Raw genomic sequence first — 20,748 nt, 5'->3', positions numbered from 1 at the left:
CAATTACACACTGACATCATTTCATTGTGTAAAGCAGAAAGGTTATGGTGTACAGCACAGTAAAACAGCAGAAGACTGTGCTAAAACTAACTCTGACTAACTCACCCATGCAGTGAGGCGGATAATAATGGCTTATTATTATTTTTATGTTTCTCACAATGTAAAGTGAATTTATTTCGATCTAATACCCAGGAACAAAAAATCTATTATATAGCTGCACAGCTGACCCACAAATTTAGATGTTGTCATTTACTCACACCCAAACCCAAACCTGTTTGACTTTATTTTGTAAGGCACAACATGAGACTATTTTCTTCTGTATAATGAAAGAGAATGGTGACTTTCAAGCTTCAAAAGGGACAGTATGTGTGCTACATTTTAAAACCATACAATAGCTTTGTGTGAAGAACTGACTGAAATCAAGTCATATTCCTGCTCATATACAGATCTAGTGCATCACAATTAGTTATGAGAACCAAACCCTATGATATTTGGCATCACTGAGATTAAAAGACATGGCATGACTTCTTAATGTGCAACATTTTAATATACGGGAACATGAATGAGATTTGAAAACTATGTAAATGAGTCTCTCTCTTGCAAAACTATCATATGGTTTTAGAAGATTTAGAATTCTGCCCATGATTGTATGGATTACTTTCATGGCACTGTTTGGCATTGTGGAGCTTGACAGACCCTGGTAACTATTCATGTTTTGTATGGAAAACAAGCGTCAAAAATGTGCGAAGTGCATTCCAAGGAACAAATTCTGACAGGTTTTTTTAAATGGCATGAAGTTGAGTAAATAATAACATTTACTATTTTTTGAGTGAACTATCCTTTAAAAACTAAATTAAACTGATAAGCTACATTAACTAGAAAGAGAGACGGATGAACTCACTGATATGACCCTGTCTCCCACGTGCAGGATATTGTCTCTGTGAGCAGCTCCTCCTTCAGCAATACGAGAGATGAAGATTCCCTGCGAGACAAGCAGAAAAACACCGCCAATGATAATCTCATCTCAATACAAGTTTTTGAAGGAATTTTCCTATGAACACCAAGGATGCATTTATTTGATCAAAAATACAGTAAAAAGCATGATTGTGAAATATTAATATAAATGTTTTCTAAAATAATACACACAAACAAAATACACAAAGAAACATTCACAAAGAAGTGATTGATTTTTTATAATTTAGAGCTACCGTTCATGGCAATAAACAAATGAAAAATAGAAAAAGTAAATAGTAGATAACTAGGCCATGGTGGAGTTTGGAGTGTGACTGTTTGAGGTTGTGGACAGGTGTCTTTTATACTGATAACGGTATAAACGGTAAAAGTTCAAACAGATGCCATTAATACAGGTAACGAGTGGAGGACAGAGGAGCCTCTTAAAGAAGAAGTTACAGGTCTGTGAGAGCCAGAAATCTTGCTTGTTTGTAGGTGACCAAATACTTATTTTACTGAGGAATTTACCAATTAATTCTTTAAAAATCCTACAATGTGATTTTCTGGATTTTTTTTCTCATTTTGTCTCTCATAGTTGAGGTATACCTATGATGAAAATTACAGGCCTCTCTCATCTTTTTAAGTGGGAGAACTTGCACAATTGGTGGCTGACTAAATACTTTTTTGCCCCACTGTATATAAAACAACAAAAGAAAAAAGCTTTTGAAAGTTTATCCTTGAATAAAAAATATAGAACTAAATCAGGTCTCATTTGATTAACACTCTTTTCATAAGAATCAAAAGAAAAGTAAAGAGTCCTAGGGGAGTTTCACAAAGAATTAAAAACGGGTAATACACTTGTAGTAACACAATGCTAGCATCTCTTGCAGTGCAATATTAGCTGCTGACTTGAGCTGGCTTCAACTGAGTTCAGTGCTCCTGTACAGCTGTTAAAGGGTTAGTTCACCCAAAAATGAAAATTAGCCCATAAATTACTCACCCTCAAGGCATCCTAGGTTTATATGACTTTCTTCTTTCAGACGAATGCAGTCGGAGTTATATTAAAAATTGTATAACGTCGGCATTGCGCATGCGCCGCTCAGAACGCGGAAGCGCAGGGAAGAGATCAAAACAAAACAATGGTCACGGATTAGAAGTACAAACCAAGGATTTGTAAAGAAGAATGTTGGAGGATTTCGAAATATAGGCCAAGTGGAGAATGGTTTTCCTTTGCTAAAGTGAGGAAACTTTGCTTCCTTTGCTCCTGTAACCAAACTTTGGTTTTCACGAGACTCACCGGTGCATGCGTAACGGTGACATTACGTCATCCACCCCGGAGCTGCTTCCGTGTACAACTGTTGGCGCAAGCTAGATTAAAGTGATTATTAAGTTTTGAATATGGATATTTTTCTTACAAAAACGCATCGATTCGCTACAGGAGGACTTTGTTCACCCCCCGGAGCCGTGTGAGGCACTTTTTTTAATGGATGGATGCGCTTTATTTAACTTATTCTGGACTGATGAATTGCAACACCCGCTGACTGCCATTAAACAGCTTGGAAGATCAAAGTAAATTTTTAATATAACTCCGATTGGATTCATCTGAAAGGAGGAAGTCATATACGCCTAGGATGGCTTGAGGGTGAGTAAATAATGGACTAATTTTCATTTTTGGGTGAACTATCCCTAGAGCTAGCCAGTATGCTGGAGTAACATGCTGCAATGCCTCAAGCCTCTAGAGCAGAAATGATCCTGCTGACCTTAGCTTAAAATTACCTGCCTCGCTTTTAGTGGTTTATTATATGGGCTAATTTACAACTCTAAAGATGTAACAGCCCATGTAGTATTAAAAGAACAAACTATTGACGACCTTCAGGGCCACTTAATTCTTCAAAGACAAATCTCAACAGTTTAACAGATACACAGTCTGCAAACAGCCTTTGTCAGCACTTTCACAGTATGTTCTCTGAAATTGTGATCAGAACGTTTCATGCTGAAGACTCAAAGCAGCAAACAGACCAGCAGACAAGTCAGTGAGATCTACTTGTTAGTAAAAACAAGCACAAATGCCAAGCAGAAGGACAAAAACAGGACTTACAATTACTCAGCATAGAGTGTGTGCATGTGCTAATGTGTGACTGTGTCTCCTTCGTGAAAGTGGTGCAAAAATGTGGCCATGTCAGAAAGATAGAGGGCAGTATGATGTGTCTGCAGCGGAGATCCAAAAATACTTCATCCCCTGCTATCCGATAATCTACTGGCTCTATCAGGTGTCAGTCCCTGTAATTCTAATCATTGCCATCTCTGGCAGCCATCCTAGAGGTGCTGAGAAGCATCATGCAGAAGCTTACGCAGTCCATACGCTTCTGCTAAACATGTTAAACATACGGAGAGAACGGATGACATGTCCTGACTTCCGTAAACCACACTGCACAACCTGACACTGAAGCAATGAACACACCATAAAATATTCACTACAAGGTCACTGCAGTCACCCGGATCCAGTACGTATCCAGCCCAGATGGTGGATCAACACCTAGAGATGACCTCAAAAGCCCTGAATGTCAGCGGAGACCAGGACAACTAGGTGAGCCCCAGAGACAGATCCTCAGTGAAGACTCTCCTGGATGGCCATCGGGACAAGACCACAGGAACCAGTCGAGTCCTCTGCACAATGTGTCTTTGCTGCAGCATGGAACAACCTGCTGGTTCGTCTGGCTAGAGGAGAACTGGCCCCCTGACTGAGCCTGGTTTCTCCCAAGGTTTTTTCTCCATTCTGTCACCGATGGGAGTTTTGGTTGCTTGTCGCTGTCGCCTCTGGCTTGCTTAGTTGGGGACACTTCATTTCCAGCGATATCATTGACTTGATTGCACAGATACTATTTAAACTGAACTGAGCTGGACGATGACATCACTGAATTCAATAATGAACTGCCTTTAACTGAAAATTTAGTGTTTACTATTGTCCTTTTGCATTATTGACACACTATTTTCCTATTCAATGCTGTAAAGTTGCTTTGACACAATCTGTATTGTTAAAAGCACTATATAAAAATAAAGGTGACTTGACAAGGCAAGTCACGAGTGTATATGCAATAGCGTCTTCTGTTTACCGTGTCTCCTACTCGGTACGGGGTTGACCCTTTCCCTCCAGCAATGCTGAACCCTAAACCTTTATCGTTGCGGACCAGAGAAGTGGCTAGTCGCAGTGTCGGTCCAGCGCTGACAGCCGGAGAGGCAGGGTCTAGGAGGAAAGGCAGCCCACTGGACCGTCTCTCCCGGGGGAAATAATCATCTTCTGGTCTCAGTGGAGTGGTGGTGATGGCGTTCTCTGGTTCAACCATGCGTTCTCGCAGAGCGGTCATAACCACGGCCGTCCCTGAATTGCGCAGGGCCTCGACAGCTGTGTGATGTTCCGCTCCGTGCAGGTCTACTCCGTTCACCTGAGAACAGACGAATACAATGATTGAGGATTTAAAGCAGCGTGAATGACTGGTTCTGAAAGGGGGAACTCAAAAGAGAAAATGAAAACAGATGTTCACCTCAAGAAGTTTGTCTCCCACTTTGACCCCAGCACGAGCTGCAGGGCCCTCTTCTGACACTCTAGAGATGAAAATACCCTGAAAAGGACATATAAAGTACATTAAAACAAACCACACACACACACAAGCATTTACTGAAACTCATCTATTGTGTGAAAGCTCATTGAAATGTACCTCATCATCGCCCTTAAAGGGCGTAGATCCTTTCCCCCCTGCTATGCTGATGCCTAACCCACCGGTCTGCCTCAGGATAGTCAGGGTCAGCTACAGATGAAGCAGAGAGATCAGAAATTCACAGACAAATGCAGAATGAAATACTTCAAAACATTTGCTATAACATGCGTGGCTTGACTCACAAAAAACAAACAAAAAAGTTTTCATGCAATGCATGCTTGTTTAGAAAGTATTTCTAATATGAATGACTGCATCTTTGTTCAGACAGATCAAATATATTGTCCCAACCAGCCTTCTTTCCTTGATGTACACAATGCTTTCATTTACATACATTAAAAAATTTGCTCTAATTTATGGATTATTGGACAAGCTTTTCATATTCAGACATGCATTTAAAAACCAAGCTGAAACATAACACAGAAGCCCAACACCTCTGTTGATAAGATGAGCCCTTGATATTTGCAAGCTGGATCAGCCTGACTGCTTTTGTCTATTTATTGAAGCAGTTTGGGAACGTGACAGAATAAGTGGTTTACCCACATCTTTTCAATCTTTGGAGTGAAAAATTCAACACTACAGGATTATAAAAAGTACTGGTGTGAATTGTACATGATGCACACAGTTAAGGCAGGATTCAAGAATACGCCAGACGACTACGATTTTGTAAATGGTTACAGAGAAAAACTGGGCATCATAGACTTAACTGGAAAAAGTCTGTGCCCACCAAATTTTATGCAGTTTTAAAATCTGCACACTGGCTCTGACTTTTTGCAGCTACAATTGACTTGCCCAGACTGTAAATCAGGGCAAATATAGAAAAATCTAGGCAAACGTAGTGTAGTGTATTCCAGCCTTTACTCACACTGGACAGTTTGTATGTACAGACACCATAAAGTTTATCCAAAATGTACGTTGATCTGTTCTATACAGAAAGTTTGTTTACATGCACATCTTTTATGTTCATGTTCAACAGGTCACGTAGGTCTGTTGTGCATGTAAGGAATCAATGAATCGCAAGTAGACAATTTCATTATGAGACTAATGTGATGAATGAGATGGGCCAGTAAGATTTTGTTTGAATGTTTTTGGATTCTGTGCTCAAAAGAACAGCATCTATTTGAATTGGTAACTTTACTGTCACTTTTTGAGTTTAATGCATCCTCACTGAAGTCTTACTGACTTCAAACTATAGTGTATATAAAATTATTAACACCAAGAACAAAGTTGCTCCAAGAATCAGCGAAAGACATTTAATCAAGTCAAATTCAACTACTTTAACAGTATATTTAATACTTTTCATATATAACATTATACATTTTATCAAATAGTCAAAAGTCTGAAAAATCAAGGAGAGGAGGTCAGCATTGCTGGGACAGGACACCAAGGATCTGTTTGATTAATGCAGACTGTATAAAGAACACATGCTCAAGTTTGAACATCACCTGCCTCAAAACTTGCATTGATTCAAGTTTTGCAGATTAATGGCAAAAGACTCCACATCTAGTTCAATGCTACTGAACATTGTACTGTAACACATTCATGGCCTAAAAAAAGGAGGCTGAAGCCAATTCAATTCATAGTTATTTGTTCTTTTTTTAAAATAATGAAATCATGAGAAAACAGAAACATTTAAAAAAAAAATTATATCAACAGTTCAACTGAAGAAAATTTAATCTTAAACCATTTTACATTTGTATTGACTGATTAAGTGATGGCACTCGTCACCAAAGTCACACCGTGACATACCCAATATTCACAAAATGAATGGGAGGGTGGTGAACGTTTTTGTGGGATGGACTAGATGTGGTTGATTCTACAGCAGCAGCCATGCAAAGTGGGCATAGTGAGTGGGTAGATGGGAAAAAAACAAAACTCAAGTGAAGAAGAGAGAACAATGTTCTTGGACAATGAAATCTTTAGAGACGTACAGCCCTTTGTGTGACTAATATAAATAAATGCTCAGCTTCAGGCATATTAATTAAAAGTGGAAAGCAATTATCTTATTTGGTCTAATGCTATGGCTGATGGTCACTTATCTCACATTGGCACTGGGTCAGGAATTACTAAAAAAATAGTACTATCCATTCATTAAAATACAAACATTTCTAAAAATGTATGACATGGATTAGTGTATTCAAATGGTTGAAAATGACTGACCTATCACATTATTGTGATATATCAGAGAGGGTATCAACACTATGTTGAAATTAGTTGCATGACTGACAATATGGTAGCAGTATTTACATATTTTTATACTGCACTTTGAAAAAGAAACAAACAATAATTTGGTGGGTTTTGGAGAAAAAGTAAATCTGGTTTACGAGCAATTATACAATGACTGATTTTAGGGGAACACGGAACATCAGTCATACGAATGGCATATATTTTACATGGCAAGTAACAAATGTAAATTATTTAATTACGGAACTATAAACAACTACTTTAGTGGGTATTGTTCATTTCAATCAGACAAAACAGACACTTGTAATATGATGCAGCCAAAAATAATAAAAGTTTCCACTAGCTCATGTGCTAGCATATGTGCTCCTTGCTCCTAGGTGGCAGAACCTGACAGAGGGGTAGGCGGTGGAAAAGAGGGAAGAAAAGAAAAACAAGAAAACGATAGAAAAACAGGTGGCAGACAGTAATAGAACCTAGTTTGGAGAATAACATGGTAATGGAAGCACAATGTTTCTTTAAAACTTAAGGGCAATTATTAAGATGAAAAATATAGTTTATGACATGCTTTCGATAACCACTGAAAATGCCTTTGTCCATAGACTTACATTGTAACTTCATTACTGCAAAAGCGTAACTTTATTTATTTTTTTATTTTTTTAAGTACTCAACCCAGAATATTCTTATTCTAACAGCTGCACCATGACCATATTCTTCTCCAAACACTAAGATCTATTACAGCTGTGACTTATAAGTAAATGTTAGTCAGCAATTTCCCTAAGCATCCGGTGTGGATTAATGAAAGAATTTTGTGGTGGGTCATGATTCCCTGAACTGCAGGTGAACAATGAGTGAGTAAATGAATGAATGATCAAAAGAGGGAGAGAGCGAGGAAGAGAGCGGGAGTTTGGGCGGAAAGAGAGTAGGTACAGACCTCTTCCTCCTCAATTCGAGCAGGCTCAATCAGCAGATTATTGACTTGATCAAATGACACCCCCTGTTAGGACAGGAACCAGCAAGAGGGCATGCAGATTAGTCAGGCCAAAAAAAAAACAGAAGCTGTATGACTGGAAATTAAAATAAATGGAACAAACATTCACACAGGTGACTGAATGACAGGCACACCTCCAAACACACACCCACAGTAAGAGAGGGCGCTTCCAAAACCACCACATATACAGCAAACAACACTGACCTACACACTTAAAGAGCTTTAAAACAACATAGCACAGCTCAGATCTCAGACTGCATTCAGCAAGCAGATTCAGTTCATGAAATAAAACGGCTATTATCTGGAAAAGCTTGCTATTCATACAGAATCTGTACAAAAACATAATATTGCAATTCTGAAAAAAAGTTATTTTACAGTCACGTCACACTTTACAAAGGAAGTCTAAAATGTTTCGAAATTTTAGCAATTTAAAAAGACTTGACAGGAAAATCAAAAACCAACTGTCTGGATTAAGCAACCCAAGTTACAGGTTGTCAATATTAACCCCAGACAAATCACTAGGGTGTCAACGCTATAAAACACAGATATAAAGCAATTACCAACATCCACACAAATGTCAATATTCACAAAGGAACAGCAATTTACTTTTTTTTTTTTCAAACTGAAAACATGCACACACAAGTCCTGCACAAGCATTCCTGACCACGTTCAAAATATTTTAAACCAGATATATATAAATCTTGGCTTCAAAGATTAATTTTAAATATGTATAGCTGAATTAAATCATATTTAAGAATTAAATGAATAATTGCAAAGCATTATGTTGCATGTTTGTAGGAAATAAATTCTCACTCTCAGTGGTTGTTACAGTTTTTACATATTTGCTACCTGTAAAACCCCTAAAGGGTTTTACGCAATCTTTCTGGTTAAAGTATGCATTTTAAAGACCAATGAGAGTCCTCATATTTCTACACAATAAAAATTATAGAAAGAAAAAAAACAAAAACAGTGGAATTTTTCATTGATGTGAAGTTCAGGTATAATTTAAAATGATCAGCACACAGACAGTTGTGGAAAAGGTGGGCAAAGAGGGCAGTGTGCACGGATTTCCCCAGGCAACAGAGACAGCAAATGATGATGAGAAGCAAGAGCAGTGCTCAATGGGGTGGAGTTAAGCTGTGGAGGAGGAGCTAAACATAGCCAAAGGGTGGGGCAAAACAAGGAGAAGCTTTTTCATTTGAGGTTCTGTCCTTTTAATCAGACCAAAGGCAGAGGTCTTATCCATGGATATACTTTGCATGCTGCCAATATTCATTCCAATGACACGATGGCTCTGATACAATGAATGAAGCTGAATGAACAAATATTGTCACAGAGGGGTCTAAAAGTGTGAGACAACAAACTAAAACAAAAGTGAGATGAACCAAAAGACATTCTGAAATTTTCTGTACAGTACGGTTCAAAAGGTCAGAGGTCAGTAAGAATTAATGTGTCTTTTGATCAAAAGAGACAGGAGAGACTGGTAGAATGATTTCTGAAAGATCATGTGACACTGAAGATTGGAGTAACGGCTGCTGAAAATTCAGATTTGCCATCACGGGAATAAATTATGTTTTTTAAAAAAATTTAATTTACAATTTAAAATTGTTATTTGAAATTGCAATAACATTTCACAAAAATCCTGTTTTTACTGTGTTTTTGCTCAAATAAATGCAGCCTCTGTGAGCCTAAGAGACGTCTACTAATCTCAAACTTTTGAACAGTATTATAACTCAAATTTTCTGCTGATAATACAATTTTGCATTTAAAGGGGTCATATGATGCTTTTTTAAAGATCATTATTTTGTGTATTTGGTGTAACAGAATATGTTGACATGCTTTAATGTTCAAAAAACACATTATTTTTCAAATACGGTACATTATTGTAGGTCCTCTATGCCCCGCCTCTCTCAAACGCTTAGTTTTCTACAAAGTCCCTCCTTCCGACAAGCGCAGTCTGCTCTGATTGGCCAGCTGACCCAGTGCATTGTGATTGGCCGAACACCGCAAGCACTCGTCGGAAATGTAACGCCTCTTACCATAATCACGAGCTTCATCTTTCAATATAAATGTAAAGACAGAGCCCGAAAGGGGAACAGAGTCGCGTGAAAGACATGAAGCTGGTATGTGTTTGCAGTACACAAGCCACGGTTAAGACAGCTGACTCCACTGTGATGTGACCCCCTCTTTCGCCTAGAAACACACACCATCTTGCTGACATGGCTGCTTCAACACTAACTGCGGTTACTGAAACCACGTCTTCTTTCTTTGCGTGAACATTTGGGTGGCATTACGCAAATATTTCCACATAGTGAGGTAGATATGTGGGGGCGTGTTAGAACGAGCCGTTTTAGGGGGGCGTGGCAGAGTCTTAAATTTGATAAAGAATACCTCTTTGGTTTTGAGACTTTAGTCTTTGCAACTTCAGGGATCTTATCTATGCACAATCAGCTTGTAACACTCCAAAGAGAAAGGAAAACTTGAAATCGCATCATATGACCCCTTTAAAAATTTGTATTAAATTTAAAAAATGTAAAACGGACAGATTTACACTAGGGGTCTCAAACTTTTAGCACTGTATTTTGTATATCTTAGACTGAATAAATTCCGCACTCTGCACTAAGATGTGTGAACATTATTATTAAATAACTCCACTTAAACCCTCAGACAATATAAACTAATTTCACCAACTTTCAATTAAGTAACCCGGATTTCCCACACCATTGCTTCTAGAAGTGAGCCCTTCTTACCTTCACTGGCTGCAGGGATGAGTTCATCTGACTCAGCCTGCTGTCTTCTAGCTCAGCTGCTTCTAGTCTTTGTTGAAAAGGGGTATTGACTATTACTCCTCCCTCGTCCTGCTCGTCTTCCTCCTCCTCACCATCCCTCTCATCCTCAGGGGTGTGAGCAGTAGGTGAGAGGCCGTCATGACTGAAGCCTTGCAGCAGGGCGGCGACAGTCTCTGGTTTGGGCAGCTTGGTGATTTTGAAGTGCTTTTTGTAGTGTGGTGTGTCTTTACGTATGAGCCGCTGTTTCTCTGCAGGAAAAGGCGGCGTTCGAGAGTCCTCATCACTCCTTTCAGCGTCTTCATCTTCTTCATTTTCATCTTCTTCCTCCTCATCATCGCCACGGATGATGGGCTCTTCAGCAAAGTGCACAGTAGGCTGCGAAGGCAAGAAAAAGTTTCCTGGATTACCAATGCAGTGACAGAATCATTATGATTCAGAATCAAGGAAAAAACAGAAGGACTTTGTGAAACAAATTGCAACATACTCACACAAACCAAAACATTATCTTTACAGTAGCTTGCACTTGTACAATAGAGGTCACAGTTACATTCAGGATGTGCTGAACATACTTCATACATACCTCAGTATACTCCACCTCCATCTCATCCAGCTCCTCCTCTTCTTGACCCTGACCATCATTAATCTCCACCCCTGTACTGTTTACACCCCGCTTCTCATCCTGAGAAGTGGCAGAGGCGGTGCTACTGGATGCCTGAGAACCATGACTTTGATTGGACAGCCCACTCAACCGTTTCTGCTGTGAAAAACCATTATACATAATCAATGAAAAAAAAAAAACTGAGCAGTTCGTATCTAATATTTAAATAATAATAATATTAAAAAAACAGTTTGTATGTAAAATAAAAAAAATTATGTACTGACATAATATTTAAATGGTAAAATATTTTAAATAATAAATAAATAATAAAATGAATACAATTATATATATATATATATTTCTTGAGAAAATATATTTCTCAAGCCAACATAATCATAGCAGTCCAAGACCATTGTCTTATATGAATATCTTTTCAAATATAACATGGTTTTTATAACAAAGCCCATCTTACTCAATTTATGTGAACAGCAATATATTTATTCATGCCTGGAATCTTGATAGTTTTCCTTGTAAACTAATTGCATAAAATTACTGTATTTAATAAGTTGCACATGAATATAATTTGCATTATTTATAAACATTATAAACACATTTTAGTTCCCCACACTCCACAAAGAAATTCTTTAAATGTAACAGTATAGAGAACAATAATGAAAAATAAGTATAAAAAAACAAACGGCATTGTCATTCATAATAAAGAAGTCATGGCACATTTTAGATGATAAAAAGATTACATATTTAGCAAAATATGGTATACTATCAGTGCACCATAGTTCTACAAATAAACTGATTCTGTGCATTTATTTCCATTCAAATTGATGGAAACTAATAGAAGCACTTTTGGACGACCCCCCCCCAAAAAAAAAACCCCACAAGAAAAACAAAAAATAGAACAAAACAATTGTGCCTTTGTCTGAATTTACCTCAGAGTCCGGGGACTCCAGATCCTCATCTGGCTTGGCTGTATAAGCATCATTTCTTCTGGCTTCAATGACATTCTTCATTACCTTCAACTCACTGGGATGTGGTGTGGCTCTCCTCTGAAGACCCTGCTGGTTCACATATACAGCAAGGGTGTTAGCACATGTACACAATTTCATGTAAACAGTTGTCCAGAAATCATAAACATCCTGTACACATTTCCACGCTCACCCTCTTCTCTGCAGCAGTCTCCTCATCTTCCTCTTCGTGTTTGGAGTCATCCTGGAACTGAATGACCGATACTCTGTTCAAATTAGTGTCTGTGGGCCAGGTTTCATCAACGCTCCTGTCCAGTAGATTCTCTGCAAAGCATATTACAAAATTTTGCAATTTGATGAGTGTCCTGGATTCACTATGGGTGTAGTCTTAGCCTCGGACAGCAGGTCAGCATGGGCACAAACCAGCCACAGTCCTCTTCGTAGTGACTTTAAATTAGGGCTGCACGATTAATCGAATGCAATTGTCATGCACATCTTGTCAGTAAAGCCGGTTCTGTGATTAGTAGTAAATCTCCATCACCTGCTTTCAGATGGAACAACATTTACTACACAGAGCCAGATTAGCATTGCATTATAGATATACTTTAATATAATGAAAATTATAATAATAAGAACTCCGATAAACCATATATTGCCATAGTCGTGTGTTTATTAGTCACGTTGAATCAACGAAAGCATTTCAATCTTCTGTTTATTCAGCAACCGCCGGGTTTCTTCTGTGAGGTGTATTTGGAGTTTCTGCGTGAGAGCGCCCTCTGACCTTCGGATGGAGATTTACTGCTGATAACAGAACCATGCTTCACTGACAAGATACACATGACAATAGCAGCTTCGGTCTAATCGCGATTTTGATTTCATTTCGATTTATCGTGCAGCCCTACTTTAAATGAACTTTTTCAAACAAAAAGGACTACCACAGCATGATTTTATTGAATTTTTCAGTCAAATGGTCTGTTCCTGACTAAATTAGCAGCATAAGTCATAAATAGTTAGAATAATCTGCAAAGTGGGGTAGACATTTAACCATTTAGTCAAAAGTCTGGTCAAATATATGCAAAGATGCAAAGCCTCTTTGGGTGTAACTTGACAGCTCCATTCACAAGGACGGCGGAGTGTCTTACCAAGGCTCGATGAGGGTTGCTGAGGCAGCAGGTAGCAGGTGAGAACTTTTTCCCCAGTCTGTTCGTCGTCCTCTGTCTGGAACTTAAGCATGGGCTGAGACTGGTTCTCTGCCAGCCACATGGCCTTCAGGTTCAGATTGGCCAATGCGAACGGTAAATTCTGCAACCTGGGACAGAGAGCAAGAGATGGAGAAACTTCAGTGCATGAAACAAACAGCTGGTAGCAATTCTTATGGTCACTCTGACATCCAAAACCTGTGATATAGAGAATGCATTTTCACCTGTTGCCTGCCACGTCCAGCACATGTAATTCTGTTGCATTGGCCAGCTCAGCGGGTAGTTTTCCCAAACGGTTATCTCTGAGGGAGAGCACGTTCAGGCTGACACATCCTCCCAGTTCTGCTGGCACGCTGCTCAAGCAGTTTCGGTCCACATTCAAGTTAGTCAACTTCTTCAGCTTCCCAAGTGAGCGAGGGAGGGACTGAAAGAGAAAGTTTTCATAATGGGCTCTGCTCTGACACGTCTGAAATTTGGTAATGCAGTCCTGCTAATATTGTTACGATTAGTTTTGATTACTCATTTATAAGTTATTTCAGATGAAAGCATCCTTTAAACAAACAAAGGCAATGTAAATGAATTCCAATCTATAGCTGATTTGTTTACATATCATTCCCACTATTGTACGATAAAAAAAAAAAACTGTGGCATATACAGCAAAATAATATGGAAGCATTACATATAATATAACCTGATGCTCCAAAACCAGTGTCATAGAATTAAAGAAAGTGTAGTAAGCAAATAGAGGCAGACATAACAGATATCAGGTGGTGCAGGTTGTGTACCTGGAGAAGGTTCTCAGTCAACATAAGCTCTGTCAGGTTCTCACACTCGCCAATAGAGTCTGTGAGATGCACTAAGCGGTTCTGGTTCACTTTCAGAATGAGGGTTGGAGCTGAACTCTGCAGGACTGCGGCTCTCTAGGACCGAACTTGCCTACCCCTGCAATCAATTTAAAACATTTCTCAACTCATCTTTAAACATCGACTATGATCATAACAGTTAAAAAAGTTTTACATTATTAAAGGTGTATCTTATTGTCCTGAAAGAAACTAAATATTTTAAAGGTGACATATCATGAAAATCTGACTTTTCCAGGTTTTAAGTGCTATAATCAGGTCCCTGGTGCATCTACCAACCAAGGAAAGGTGAAAAAGATTAACCCAGTAACTTTGTTTTGGGAAGCCTTTTTCTGCAAGTGTCTGAAAAAACGAGCGCGTCTGATTTCGCTCCCTTGGTGACGTGGTAAAGGGATCTCATAATATTACCACCCCTTAATCTATAAGTTTACACCCACGGCGCCGTCATTTGATTTCGCAAGCCACAACGGTGTACCAGTTCTAATGCCATGGTGTAGTTTAGTACTCACATGCTGTGACAGCCGCTGTGTGCCGGATGTGTGTACTCAGAAAACCGTATGTTAGAAGTTTAAACTAATATGGTTTAAAACGCATGATTTCAGCACGATAAACATGATAATCAGAACCAAAACAGATGTTTTTAGCAGGTCCTAGCTGTAAAGGCTCAGCTCTATTCTGGAAAAGGGGGCAGGGAGCAGCAGCTCATTTGCATTTAAAGAGACAGGTATGAAAAACAGCGTGTTTCTGCTTCCACTCAAAATAGGCCTTTTCAAAATGATATAATACATTATCTGTGGGGTATTTTGAGCAGAAACTTCACAGACACATTCTGGGGATACCAGAGACTTATATTACATATTGTAAAAAAGGGCATAATATGTCTCCTTTAACATTTTTATTGTAACCTGATTGGAACTTTGACACCAGATGATTCAAAATCTCCCTCTGGCTAATCATAAGACTCAAGTCACATGTGTAACTAAATGCCTACACCCTGTGAGCAAATAAGGTATCAGACTTGAATGAAAGTGTGACCATTTTGTTTGTCACCTTACAGGTGCTGACTGATTTTAGACTGGGCAGCACTTAGTTTTCAGTAAGATGATTCAGAGTTTATGGTGAAGGCAGGACATGTTTATTTTAACAGCCATGTCTCTGTACAAAAAGCAGGAACAATCTCATATATATTGATGTTTGTAAGAGGGATATAGAGTTTCACCAATGCTGTCCGGCAAGACTTCCAGGAGGTTCTCAGAGAGCAGCAGGTCTGTGAGGGCGATAAGGCCACTGATCTCTGTGGGAAGCTCTGATAGACGGTTCTCTGACACGTCCAAGCAAACCAGCTGCCGCAGGTTCCCCAGCTCCTGTTAAACACAGAGGTTATCTTTCAGTCAGACGAAAGTGAATTAAGGCACTCTAGTTTCCAATTCAGTTATCACCAGAACAAGCACATGGCACATGCATTCAGCTGTGCTGAGGGTAAACAATGTCTGAAAAGGACAACATCTGCATGAATTTGAACCTTTATCTGAACTAGATATTTGAAACCATCAAGACAGATGACCAGTATGATAATGAGCCAATCAGAAGCTGTCTGTACTCACCGGAGGTAGTGAGGAGAGCTGGTTTCTGTCCAACCAAAGCTCACGAAGATTGGGCAGTGCCCCAAGTGTGTCAGGCTGAACGGAAGAAATAAAAAGAAAGCAGATTAAAGGATATGAGGCAATGAAACGAGGCAAACAATAATTTACAAAAAATAATTTAATGATAAAGTAATTGGCAGGCACTCAGGTTCAGCAAAGGAAATGATAATCAGAGATCCACTGGGGCAAACAAAAATAACAAGCTCTAAATAAACCTGAAAACATGGCATGCATGTGTGTGCATGGTTTCATAACTAAAACATCTAAATTATTCTCAAGACCAAACAAAACTATCCGCTTCTTACCAAAACTTCCAGTACATTGCTGCCCAGATCCAGCTGTTCCAGTTTAACCAGGAAGGAAAGAGAGCTAGAGGATGATCGAGACAGGTTTCACATTTAACGTTATTTTTATCAATTGTTTTTGGGTGTAAATTCAGAGCATGAACACTGTGGTAGAGCTGCACGATTCTGGATAATTTGGGAATCACAATTTTTTTTTGTCTCAAATAGAGATCACGATTCCCCCACGATTCTGAACTAAACAAAATAATGTGTGGCAAAATATTATTGCTGCAGTCTATTTAAAAGTGTTTAATTAATTTGAATGAATTATTAAACATTTTAATATACACTACCAGTCAAAAGATTTGGAACAGTAAGATTTTTTATGTTTTTTAAAGAATTCTCTTCTGCTCATGAAGCCTGCATTTATTTGATCCAAAATACAGCAAAAACAGTAATACTGTGAAATATTTTTACTATTTAAACTAACTGCTTTCTATTTGAATATATTTTAAAATGTAATTTATTTCTGTGATCAAAGCTGAATTTTCAGCATCATTACTCCAGTCTTCAGTGTCACATGATCCTTCAGAAATCATTCTAATATGCTGATTTGCTGTTCAAGAAACCTTTTATTATTATTATTATTATTATTATTATATGTTGTGTTTATGTGGATGTATTTATATGTGTGACAAACAGAATGGGCAGTAAAGTAAAGTAAATGAATTTGTTTTTATTTATTTATTCTTCATTTCTTTTAGTATTCATTGGAATTTCATTGGTATTGTTTATTAAAGAGTTCCATTACTTTTACCATCATATTTTGTAGCATTAAGGAATTGATATTTTGTGCAAATACAGTACAGTATACTTTTTCTCTTCTAGACTTAAAAAGGAATATGAATTTGTCTTTTATACTGTTCACTATAACGGTATAATGCTTAGGTATTTTTGTTTTTTTCTTTTTACAAAGTAGATTTATAAAATCAGCCATTTATCAGTTATCAGTCATAACATGCTCATCCTCAGCAGTCCTCACTGAGGGAAAATGCCCATAATTTGACTAAATCATTAATGTAGAAATCTGAAGCTGCTGTATGGTGCTGCATGGTTGGGACGTAGTAATGAATTGTGATTAGCAGCTGGTCAGATGTGTTCAGGTTTGTGTGTGAGCTGCTGTTTCTCATTAAGTCTATCAGAAGTGGAAAAGCGCTGCTCAGATCTCTCCTCTTTCTCCAGCTCTGATGGACTCTGATCTTTGCTGAAGTTTTGCTGTTTCACGGCAGCTTTCTGAAGGAGCTCTGGATTCCCATGATAATACCTGTTCATCCTCGAATGCAAAATTTCAGTTCATAATGCCATTAGTTGGATACAAACGCCATGTTTTGCATTTCATATTTTAGCACACCAAAAACGTTCGCAAAAAATATTGACACTTTGCATAAATAAAAATAAAACAGATTTTTGCATGTACACTGACATTTTTGTTTGCTGCAATTAGTTATAACAACCTAAAATTTGCTGAGATTACTTAAATATTCAACTTAACTAAACTTATAATTTTGAGTCAAGCACGACCAGTTGCTTGAAGTAACAACATATATTATTACTTATTCTATGTTGAATTTGAAGTACTTTTTTAGTGAATTTAGGCAATTTTTTTTATATCAATTTGTTACTATAAATTTTGCATAAATAAAAAACAATATATACAGTGGGGCAAAAAAGTATTTAGTCAGCCACCAATTGTGCAAGTTCTCCCACTTAAAAAGATGAGAGAGGCCTGTAATTTTCATCATAGGTATACCTCAACTATGAGAGACAAAATGAGGAAAAAAATCCAGAAAATCACATTGTAGGATTTTTAAAGAATTAATTGGTAAATTCCTCGGTAAAATAAGTATTTGGTCACCTACAAACAAGCAAGATTTCTGGCTCTCACAGACCTGTAACTTCTTCTTTAAGAGGCTCCTCTGTCCTCCACTCGTTACCTGTATTAATGGCATCTGTTTGAACTCATTATCAGTATAAAAGACACCTGTCCAAAACCTCAAACAGTCACACTCCAAACCCCACCATGGCCAAGACCAAAGAGCTGGCAAAGGACACCAGAAACAAAATTGTAGACCTGCACCAGGCTGGCAAGACTGAATCTGCAATAGGTAAGCACCTTGGTGTGAAGAAATCAACTGTGGGAGCAATTATTAGAAAATGGAAGACATACAAGACCACTGATAATCTCCCTCGATCTGGGGCTCCACGCAAGATCTCACCCCGTGGGGTCAAAATGATCACAAGAACTGTGAGCAAAAATCCCACAACCACACGGGGGGACCTAGTGAATGACCTGCAGAGAGCTGGGACCAAAGTAACAAAGGCTACCATCAGTAACACACTGCGCCGCCAGGGACTCAAATCCTGCAGTGCCAGACATGTCCCCCTGCTTAAGCCAGTACATGTCCAGGCCCGTCTGAAGTTTGCTAGAGAGCATTTGGATGATCCAGAAGAGGATTGGGAGAATGTCATATGGTCAGATGAAACCAAAATAGAACTTTTTGGTAAAAACTCAACTTGTCATGTTTGGAGGAGAAAGAATGCTGAGTTGCATCCAAAGAACACCATACCTACTGTGAAGCATGGGGGTGGAAACATCATGCTTTGGGGCTGTTTTTCTGCAAAGGGACCAGAACGACTGATCCGTGTAAACGAAAGAATGAATGGGGCCATGTATCATGAGATTTTGAGTGAAAACCTCCTTCCATCAGCAAGGGCATTGAAGATGAAACATGGCTGGGTCTTTCAGCATGACAATGATCCAAAACACACCGCCCGGGCAACGAAGGAGTGGCTTCGTAAGAAGCATTTCAAGGCCCTGGAGTGGCCTAGCCAGTCTCCAGATCTCAACCCTGATCCGTGCTGGTTGCTGAGGAAATACTTCAACTTCGCGCTGTCGATCACCGGATCGGCTTTCACCGTGGACAAAGCAGAGTCCAGCCCGGGGTCATCACATGTGGTTGCCGCAGGCATCACAATATGGTAAGGGACATAACATTTTCGTCACACGCTTGAGGAATTCGGGCCAATCACAACGCTTTGGATAGCTGGCCAATCAGAGCTCACCTCGCTTTTTCAGACCGATGAGCTTTGTAAAAATCGACGCATTTCAGAAAGGCGGGGCATAGAGGAGAAACAATGTACAGTATGTGAAAAATAATGTTTTTTGAACCTTAAACCGCATAAACACATTTCATTACACCAAACACACAAAATAATGTTCTTTTTAGCAACACCATATGACCCCTTTAAAATTATGAAAAAGTTGTTTGAATCAATGATTCAACGACTCACTCATAAACCTACTGGATGAATCAGCGTTTTAGAATGATTCTCTTGAATAAATGATTGATTCAATTATACATTTTTTAAGTCACTTTTGCAATCGACACAAACGTTATGTGACAGTTACTTTCATATGCGGATTTGCTCTATTTTTATGTTTATATCTGAATTATAAACTTTCATCCCAGTATTTCTGGGATAATATGAATGACTGTACAACAGAAATAATACTGTGTAGTTGAAAAGACTGTTTGTGAAGCCGTTTCTTAACCAAACATGGTAAACTGCTCTCTCCGTGTCAGCGGCAGTGCGAACGCAGATTTGAATGATCCGGTAATACTTTGTCAAAGGTTTAATAGACACGGGAGAATCGTTGTCATTTAGAAATGAGATCGTGTGGTTGTCTGAATCGAGATTGCGATCTTTTAATGATTAATCGTGCAGCTCTACACTGTGGATCTAATAACTGCAGTTTGACGGGGAAATACTCACGAGGGTAAAGATTTCAGTAGATTCTCCCTCAGCTCTAGAGTCACCAGGTTTGACAAGCTGAGAGAAGAAAAAAAAGAGAGAGTCGAGACTGAGCGTCAGATGGTGAGTGTGTCGCTCAGTTTGGAAGAGTAAGGGGCTCCTCCATCTGCACGACATCAACAGTAGCCAAAAACCATGTGTGTGTGTGTGTGAAATGGAGAGAGACAGTGTGTGTCTGTATGTGAATGGGATGCCTGCTTTGAATGATAATTACAAAAGGCAATAAAAACGATTAAAAAATGCATTTAAATATGAATATGCATAAATATTCCTCTGTGATGCACATTGCTTTTATACATAACTTTAGTTGCATAAAATTAAGGGTTGCATTGTGAGGCTGTACTACATGCATATAGTTTCATATGACTTAACAGATACATATGACACTTGCTTTTTAAATCTATCAGCATGAAATAAATGTTAATGCTATCTATTTTCTAAAAGCATGTTACAGATCTTATGTGAATAAGTGATCTATGAATAGATTCATCAAAAGTTTGACCTCGTAATGTTTAATCAAATGAAAATTATGGAATTCTCCTGGACAACAGATGATTAAAACAAATTCACCATCCTTCATTTTTTTCAATCATTTTTTACGTGTATACGTGCAAAAAATATTTAATTTTTACCCAATACATTTTCTTGAAGAAGGGATTTTTTTCAGATTAAAAAAAAAAAAAAAA

General features: G+C 38.4%; 1 protein-coding gene across 1 annotated transcript in view; it reads right to left on the bottom strand.

Moving 5' to 3' along the window:
* Window positions 1-20,748, bottom strand: part of LOC107591016 (protein scribble homolog) — a 95,195-nt gene that overhangs the window by 37,322 nt on the left and 37,125 nt on the right. Inside the window, exons 5-20 of the mRNA XM_016280012.1 lie at window positions 20,024-20,080; window positions 16,211-16,274; window positions 15,867-15,941; window positions 15,482-15,626; window positions 14,188-14,318; window positions 13,627-13,826; window positions 13,346-13,512; window positions 12,397-12,527; window positions 12,168-12,296; window positions 11,206-11,382; window positions 10,587-11,000; window positions 7,780-7,842; window positions 4,668-4,757; window positions 4,494-4,571; window positions 4,065-4,394; window positions 902-982 (exon numbers count right to left, since the gene is read on the bottom strand). Coding sequence (XP_016135498.1) covers window positions 902-982; window positions 4,065-4,394; window positions 4,494-4,571; window positions 4,668-4,757; window positions 7,780-7,842; window positions 10,587-11,000; window positions 11,206-11,382; window positions 12,168-12,296; window positions 12,397-12,527; window positions 13,346-13,512; window positions 13,627-13,826; window positions 14,188-14,318; window positions 15,482-15,626; window positions 15,867-15,941; window positions 16,211-16,274; window positions 20,024-20,080 — 2,332 coding nt within the window. The remainder of the gene's footprint in view (window positions 1-901; window positions 983-4,064; window positions 4,395-4,493; window positions 4,572-4,667; window positions 4,758-7,779; window positions 7,843-10,586; window positions 11,001-11,205; window positions 11,383-12,167; window positions 12,297-12,396; window positions 12,528-13,345; window positions 13,513-13,626; window positions 13,827-14,187; window positions 14,319-15,481; window positions 15,627-15,866; window positions 15,942-16,210; window positions 16,275-20,023; window positions 20,081-20,748) is intronic.

The sequence above is a fragment of the Sinocyclocheilus grahami genome, unplaced genomic scaffold, assembly GCF_001515645.1.
Source record: "Sinocyclocheilus grahami isolate Dianchi unplaced genomic scaffold, SAMN03320097.WGS_v1.1 scaffold136.1, whole genome shotgun sequence".
NCBI lineage: Eukaryota > Metazoa > Chordata > Actinopteri > Cypriniformes > Cyprinidae > Sinocyclocheilus > Sinocyclocheilus grahami.
Note: the sequence above shows the minus strand (reverse complement) of the source record. Positions and strands in the feature narration are given on the sequence as shown.